The sequence below is a fragment of the Uranotaenia lowii genome, chromosome 3, assembly GCF_029784155.1.
Source record: "Uranotaenia lowii strain MFRU-FL chromosome 3, ASM2978415v1, whole genome shotgun sequence".
Lineage (NCBI taxonomy): Eukaryota > Metazoa > Arthropoda > Insecta > Diptera > Culicidae > Uranotaenia > Uranotaenia lowii.
Window position 1 is genome coordinate 366,348,051 of NC_073693.1, and position 8,315 is coordinate 366,356,365.

The window sequence follows — 8,315 nt, forward strand, 5'->3', positions numbered from 1 at the left end:
ACGGATCCTCCGGCTTCCAGCTCCGGTCAGAGACGACTGATCGACCGCTTGCAAGTCTGCTCTCGATTCGAGACGCTTCACAAAACCCCATCCTTCATCCACCCACGGAAAAAGCCTAGGGGCCGAGAGCAAGTCTCCCCTGTGCATCTATGATTTGGTTTGTGTTGCAGTCCTACACTTTTGCGCGTTATTACCATAACAGTCGAGCGAGCGAGTCACTGTTTTTCAATTTGCCTTTTCTCGAATCGGAAGAGGAAGACTATTTACTAGCGACTAGCGATGCAGCTGGGGCAAGTTGTTTTTTATATGCATAAATATATACATTATAGTCACTTGGCCACCGGCTCTAACACGATGGTGGTCTTTTACATCTTCATTCATCTTTTCATCATTCCTTCCCGCAGGGAGCTGGAGAAGTAGTTGCCTCTCCGCTCCCCTTTACTTTTTAAATAAATACTTACCGCTTTAAAGCTTTTGGAACTATAGTTCAGCACTTAATAGAAGCGCTCAAGCCTTCCTTATTATAGTTAAAACATTCATTTGTTAGTATTTCAATTACATATGCGAAATTCTAGTTTGTCTTTCGAAACGTCTGGACCGGTTCTCAAAAAATTATTTTCAGAATATCCTATAAGCACGAGAAACATATAAAACCTTTTATCGAAACCTTAAGCATATATTATCCAGGGTACACATAAGGGCGATGCAAGAAACCGACGTGTTCCGAATGCAAAATATTGTCAAATGTAAAGATGCAGGTCAAGAAAAGAAAACTCATCATTCTGTCTCTGTGTTAGGAAACTCCTCATCACCAAGCCAGTATGTATTCCGATCCAGCGCGAAAAAACTCCTCAATTTCGTACATATAGCATACTTTTATTGTGTGAACTTTGAATTTGGCTTTATTCGATCAACTTATATCAACGGTGCCTCCTATTAATTTGTAGTTTCTTTGATCCAGTCGAGCACGGCTGCTACGCTCCCGTAAACTCCAGGATATCTTGCTTCGCCACAGCCTTCTCCCCAGGACACAACTCCAACCAGCAGACCATCAAAGACCAATGGACCTCCGCTATCAGCCTTACACGAGTCCCTGCCACCTTCCCATAAACCTGCACATATCATCGAATTATCGATAACGCCGTTGTAAGCTTTATTACAATCCTCTCGGGAGATAATTGGAACGTAGGCTGCACGTAATACATCATTGGATTCCGTTGAAGATCGAGTATCTCCCCATCCGGATACCAGGGCAAAACTTCCGGTCCTGGGTTCTTTATCAGCTAACTTAATGGTTTGAATTGTGTTGCTCAATTTAATTCTGCTCTCTAATTTCAGCAGGCAGAAATCATATGAAAAATGATTAGCTAGAACGTAATAGGGATGGCACACTGTTTTAGCAATTTTTTTCACTTCCCCTCCAGCGGCGTGTTTGGTCGACCCAAGCCGAACCGATAAGCTCTCAATTCCGTCTTCGATGCAATGGGCAGCGGTGAGAATCCAACTGCTCGAGATGATTGATCCTCCACAGCCGTGACTTTCGTTTATTTGAAGCGACACTTGATAGGGGGCTTCGTGGATCTCAATCGGAAAACCTCCGACAATTGTTCGGGAATCCAAAAGAGTGTCAGAAATAATTACTCCAGCTGTGAACGTGAGAAGTATTTGTTAGACAAGAATCTATTTCTGAAATTTAAAATTTCCTACCATTTGCTAGGATAAGAAGAGCACAAACGTTCAAGATGAGAAAATTTGCCATTTCAAATCCGGATGAGTCGAGGAAACTTTCTGATGGACTGTATACTTCTACTGACTTTGCCAACCCCTTTTATACTTAAGTTTCAGCCTGTTTATGGCTTATGTTAAATAGGTGCAGCATCATTATTCTTAGCAGTAGAGAGATTGGAAATAGCTACTAATAAAAATTTCAAACCCTTGAGCAAGATAAGAAAATTATTACTATAACGCACCTCGAACGAATGTCCACCAGACGGGTATTTTTTTTATTTTAATCCTTCAACAAATCTATGCAAATCGTTTGAAATTGGCTTTCATTTTATTGCATACTTTTCAGCAAACCAAATCTAGTAATTCTATTTGTTACAAAGTTGCAGTGTTGAAGATTTTAGATCAAAGACTTGAAGATTTAGAAACTAGTGACTAGTAATTATATTTAATTTGTGTGCTTAAAAACATCCTTTTTTATTGTGAAATATGCAGCTATAACTCTTAACACCATTCTTTTGACCTCTGTCCTACGGAGTAGCAACAACCACTGGAGATGTTGAATTTGTTCTACTGAATTCCGGATTTTCCTAAAACAACAAAAATTTGAAAAAAGACAAGCATTACACGAAGCTACGACAAAATTTACGAATAAATAAAAAATAACAACCGTTACAAAAATAAAAAAAAACGAACATTCAAACCCAAGACCAGCATTAATAGTTTACAAAATTTAAAAAACGACAAAAATAAAATCTGATAAAATCAGGAAAAAACAAATTTTGACAAATTGCTATAACTAAGAATAATTCCAAAATAACAGATTGATAAAAATAATAAAAGAAAACAAAAAAAAAGAATGATAAGCTTAAAATTATTACAACCAACAAAACAAAACAATTAAAGAAAAAAAAACAAAATAGTTAAAACAGGCAAAAAAAGAAAAAAAATACAAAAAAAACTCGATGCACGAAAAAATAAACTAAAAAACAAAAATCAAAGCGTTAAAAAAATGATAAAATCACCAAATTATAATATTAATAAAATGAGGAATAATTCTAAAAAGTAAAAAAAAAAGAAAATACAGAAAACAAAAAAAATGAGAAAAGGCTAAATGAAAAAAAGCGCAAAGAAACGCCAAAAAACCAAATTTGACAAAATAACGAACAATTACAAAAATGACAAAATCAAAAAAATTACATAAATAACAAAAATAAAAAAAATCACACAAATGACACTGATTACAAAAACGACAAAAATGACAAAAATGACAAAATCGACAAAAACGACAAAGCCGATCAAATTGACAAAAATGACGAAAATGATAAAAATGACCAAATCAACAAAAACGACAAAATCGACAAAAATGACCAAACGAAAAAAATAACAAAAATGACCAAAATGGAAAAATCGATTAAAAAACAAAAATAACAAAAACGACAAAAATGACACAATTGACAAAAATTTAAAAAAAATAACAAAAATGGCACAAATCACACAAGCGACACAAATGACAAAATTCACAAAAATAACAAAAAAGACAATTATGGCAAAAAACACAAAAATGACAAAAACCACAAAAATACAAAATCGACGAAAAAGACAAAAATGACAAAAAAGGCACAAGTGACCCAAATGACAAAATCGATCAAATCGTCAAAAACAACAAAAATTATGAAAATGAAAAAATGACAAAAACTTCAAGAATAAAGAAAATGACAAAAATGGCATAAATGACAAAAATGACAAAAATTATTAAAATGACAAAAATGACAAAAACTACAAAAATGACGAAAATGACAAAAAATGACCAAAATGATCAAAACGATAAAAATTACAAAAAAATGACAAAAATGCGGAAAATGACCAAAATGATCAAAATGACAAAAAATACAAAAAAAAAAACTGAAAAAATGGCAAAAATGAGAAGAACGACGAAAATAACAAAAATGAAAAAAAATGGCACAAGTGACACAAATGACAAAAATGACAAAAAATACTAAAATGACACAACTGACACAATGACACAAATAACAAAAATGACAAAAATGACAATAAAGACAAAAATGAAAAGAATGTAAAAAATGACAAAAATGACAACAATGACAAATATGACAAAAATGACACAAGTATGAATAAAATGACCAAAATGACACCAGTGGCAAAAATACATAAATAACAAAAAACGGCTAAACTGACAAAAATGACAAAAATGACAAAATGACAAAAATTGCAAAATTGACAAAAATGACAAAAACGACATAAATGTCGAAAATGACAAAAAAGACAAAAAAATTATTAAACTGGTAAAAATGACAAAAATGAGATAACGTCAAATATGACAAAAACAGCTAAAATGACACAAGTGACAAAAATGACAAAATGACAAAAATGACTAAATTGACAAAAATTACAAAAATGGCAAAAATGACAAAAATGACAAAAATAACAAAAATTATAAAATTGACACAAATAAATGACAAAAATGACAAAAAAAGACACGAATGACAAAAATTTTAAAAATAACGAAAATAACGAAAATGATAAAATGACAAAATTGACAAAAATATCAAAAATGGCAAAAATGACAAAAATGACGAAACTGACGAAAATGACAGAATGACGAAAATGACAAAATAACATAAATAACAAAAATGCCGAAAATGACGAAAATTACGAAAATGATGAAAATGACAAAAATGACCAAAATGACCAAGATGACAAAAATGACAAAAACGACTTAGAATACATGAATGGCAAAAAATGACAAGAATAACAAAAATGCCAAAAATGACGAAAATTATAGAAATGACGAAAATGAAAAAAATGACAAAAATGACAAAAAAGGCAACAATGTCAAAAAGACAAAAATAAAGCGCCGATGTGGTCTAGTGGATAGGCTGGCGCAAGTCTGGTAACCTAGGCGTACTGGGTTCGATTCCCGGTATTGGCTAGAAAAACTTTTGGGTTCGAATCCCATAAGTTGTCGACAGGTGAGATGCTTGGGGAGTAAGTAGAGGCCAGTCTCGAACCCACTGTCCTTCCTCCAACTGGTTGCTTTATAATCTTGAACTGCATTCTGTCCATATCCAGCCGGAATGGATATAATGAAGTGCATGATGGTCTAACCAACGTCTCATGATCGCTTACTATTCTACGCTACCTACTCTAAACTTTAAAATTTCCTTCTCCAAACTATCTCTAATTTTCATTTTCCAGCGTCAGCTCCCCGAGCTATTTAAACGCAAAAAAAAATGTCAAAAAGACAAAAATGACAAATATGTCCAAAATGAAACCACTTAATTTAGGGATTACACTTTTGTTGATTATTTTTTTTAAATTCGATATTATTTCAATTATTTGAGATCCTCGTAGCCAATACCCTTGAAGTGCATGAAAGTGCATGAAAGCTACATTCGAGAAAACACGCTCAATTTCCATAACACTTTAAAAAAAGTTGTAGTTTTTTTATCGATGTAAATAAAATTCTAAAAATCTGAAACTGTCTTAAAATATGGTTTAAAATATCAAGAATGATTTCACGTTATTAACTCATAATTTATCATTTTTGCACTTTACTCCTTTGGCCATGAGGGACTCTTTTGATATAACACATTTGGTGAATTTTATAAATATTAAATATCCTTCAAATTTTAAAATCTCTCTCTTTTTTCAGAATTCTCATCATTATATCCTCCGCCGACATTTTCTGCTATCTTCATGTAGATTTCACTCAGTTTTTTTTATAATACCAACTAAACTTCTTTGTCATTTTCAAGTCTACAATAATTCTAATGCTTCTTTTATTTTATTTTTTTTTCCTTACAGGTAAGGCAGACTTTATCGAGTGCGAACAATATAACGGATTGTTTTTCCGAAGTTCCAGGTTTGTTATGATTTATCAGTATTTGATGAAAAGGAATTTCCAAACTATGTTCATGGCTATTTATGTATTGAAAATAGTAAACTAATGTAGAATGAGAATCTGTGATAAACACTTCCTTTTTCATACAACTTGCTGCATTTTAACTCAATCTGACGCTGAGAGAAAAAAGTGAGTAAAAACGCACACGAAGCTATAGTTCGGTGGAAAGAAGTAAAATCAATCTTGAGAGACCCCAAATATGTGCAACTTTGTTAATACCAGCAGCAACAGTTTGCGCTCTTCTAACAATCCAAACCCGAACACTCCAACCAGCAATGGCTTAGTGGAGCTTAGACCTTGGCGCAGGGGCTCAGTTCATAACGTGCCGCCATTCGAAGGAGAGTAAAGCGCAATGCGTTCCGCTGCATTTCGACGTTAGTGCATTCGGATTTCGAACTGTTTTATTATTTTTATAAGATAAAAATCCATTGGAACAAGTGAATTATCAAAGCAAGGGTGCCCAACCCAAAGCGGATTTTCGGCGGATCTTTTCCCAACGGCTTATCAGCTAGCTTTCGTTGCAGTGACGCCAATCGATGGAACGTTGTGGTTGTTCATTATCAGTTTGGTGAACATTGATTGGTCCAGTGCTCTTTTTGTGCTATTTCCAATTCCCGATTGCAGCAAAGTGCATTTACCCTTTTGTCTTATCAATCAGTGTCCAATATCCGAGATAAGAGTGCACCGTCTTAATCAGTTGACAAGTTGTGCCAAAAGTTTCTGCCAGCCAGCATGCGATCACGTGTCCGTTTGTTTCGCTCATTGTGTTAAAAATATTTGGAATTCCACGGACGTCAAAGATGTGTCTATGCTGGCAACATTCCAGTGCCCTGCAGTTTGTTAATTATGAAAACGTGCCTCCATTATGATGGTGAAAAGTGGTTTGGTTAAGTGAATTTTGGTGATAAAAGCCAACCATCTGGTTGGTCGATTGCATAAGTGAGCTATGACTGTTGAGTATTTCCGAATGACAGTGAAAGTTCCCCCATCTGTAAGCTGATGATTGGCTGGTTAGGCAGCTTTAGCTAATGCAATTTTTATTCAACTGAAGTGCATCAAATGCCGCGGAAGTCGATGAACTTGTTATGGTGCGTGTTGTTTCCGCGCTGTTGTCCTCTTGAAGTGCTCTACTATAAATGCCGGTCTAATCAATTTCGACGGTACATGGATGGTGGGTGCATTTAAGTGTTATAGCCGTGCTTATCATAAATGCATCGAAACCGATGGCTGTAATGCAAACATGCGGTGAATGGGTTTTGGTAGGTTTTTTAGTGACTAGTGAAGAAAAACATCAATTTATTTAAACAATAGCTGTTAAACGTCCGAGAAATTGTTTCTGGATTTTAACTACCCAAATAAAATATTGTTTTTAAATTTACACTAAAAATTCAGTCAACGACAAATTTAGTAGAAAAATTAACCCATATTTATAACCTTCCTTCTGGATAAAATAAAGTTCAATAAGCCGGTTACATTCATAATGACACGTGCTACAATTATGTCTGTATCATCAAAATCAGATGGTACAAAACCAGTACCTGGTTTGAATTAATTTGAAGATTCTAAACACTTAAATTAATCACTCTATCGGTCTTTACTTAAAAAGTAAATTTTGACTAATTTGAGAGCGCTGAATCCAAATATGCAATAAGTTTTTTCTATCAGCTCTCATTTTTTAGAAACCTTTTAAAAACAAAAACAAATAACAATATCATTCAAGAGATTATTACGGTGTCTTTTAAAAAGATTTGAATAAACAAAACCGACATCTTTAGTATTTCGACACATTATAGAGAAGACTCTCCTCTCTTCAACGCACTTTTCACGAAAAAAAAATCGATCGGGGGTCTAGAACAACTTTAAAATAAAAAAAAAGATTTGCGAAAAAAAATAAACAAGCCATTTTTTAAATATTCCCTGCTATTTTAATTTTTTTTTTTTAACTTCAAAGCTTAAATGTTTCTTTAAAAACTAATAATAACTCGAAATATTTTGATGAAATAGATTTTTAACCGATTATTTTGGCAAAAATAACAAATTTCGAAGAAAATTTTGAAATTTTGAATAAAATAATTCTAGAATTTACTTTTAGAATAACTAGAAACACTGTAGAAAATTAACAGAAACACCGTTATAAACAGCCATAATTCCTGTTCCTAATCCTTGCGGTGGCTCAAATAGGCTTCGTTGGATTCCTCGAAAAAAAATCACATAGGATACAATCCATTTGGTTCAAAATTTTCAAGTCCGAACATGCATTTTCTTAACAATTTGAAAAATTGAGGGGAATTAAAGGTAAACAGCCATATCTCCTTTTTCCGCAGCAGTATTTCACCCAAAAACCTGGCCAAAACTCAAAATTTAAATTTCATTGGTTACTTTTATGTCAATGTTTATTTGATTCTTGAATAAATTTAGCACCATGTAGCGGTCATTTTTTTTGACATCTGATTTGTTTATAAGCTGTTGCAGCTGTCGAAACTTTAGTATTAGAGATGAATCATCCCAGAGGATGAAAATCCCGTACAAAAAAAAAGAAACTTTAGTATTTTTATGAGATAGAATTTTTCTACAAATCGTTGAATCAGCGCTACTACGTCATATCAATGAATAAAACTTTCTTAAGTGACTTAGAATGAAAATTTGAAATGGAAAACTTCAATGG

The 8,315-nt window shown here is 33.4% G+C and overlaps 1 protein-coding gene across 1 annotated transcript; it reads right to left on the reverse strand.

The window, feature by feature from the left end:
- Positions 1–875: 875 nt before the first annotated feature.
- Positions 876–1,785, reverse strand: LOC129755205 (trypsin-1-like). Its single transcript, XM_055751581.1, has 2 exons — positions 1,708–1,785; positions 876–1,646 (listed from the first exon to the last, which is right to left on the reverse strand). Exons 1-2 carry the CDS (start codon positions 1,757–1,759, stop codon positions 937–939), a joined length of 762 nt encoding a protein of 253 aa, XP_055607556.1. The 5' UTR covers positions 1,760–1,785; the 3' UTR covers positions 876–936.
- Between the last annotated feature and the right edge of the window lie 6,530 nt (positions 1,786–8,315).

Bases quoted from the DNA above. Each gene is read 5' to 3' on its own strand.
- LOC129755205 (XM_055751581.1), bottom strand. From the start codon at position 1,759: ATGGCAAATTTTCTCATCTTGAACGTTTGTGCTCTTCTTATCCTAGCA. The intron at 1,647-1,707 runs GTAGGAAATTTT...TCACGTTCACAG, and splicing joins TCTTCTTATCCTAGCAAATG to CTGGAGTAATTATTTCTGAC.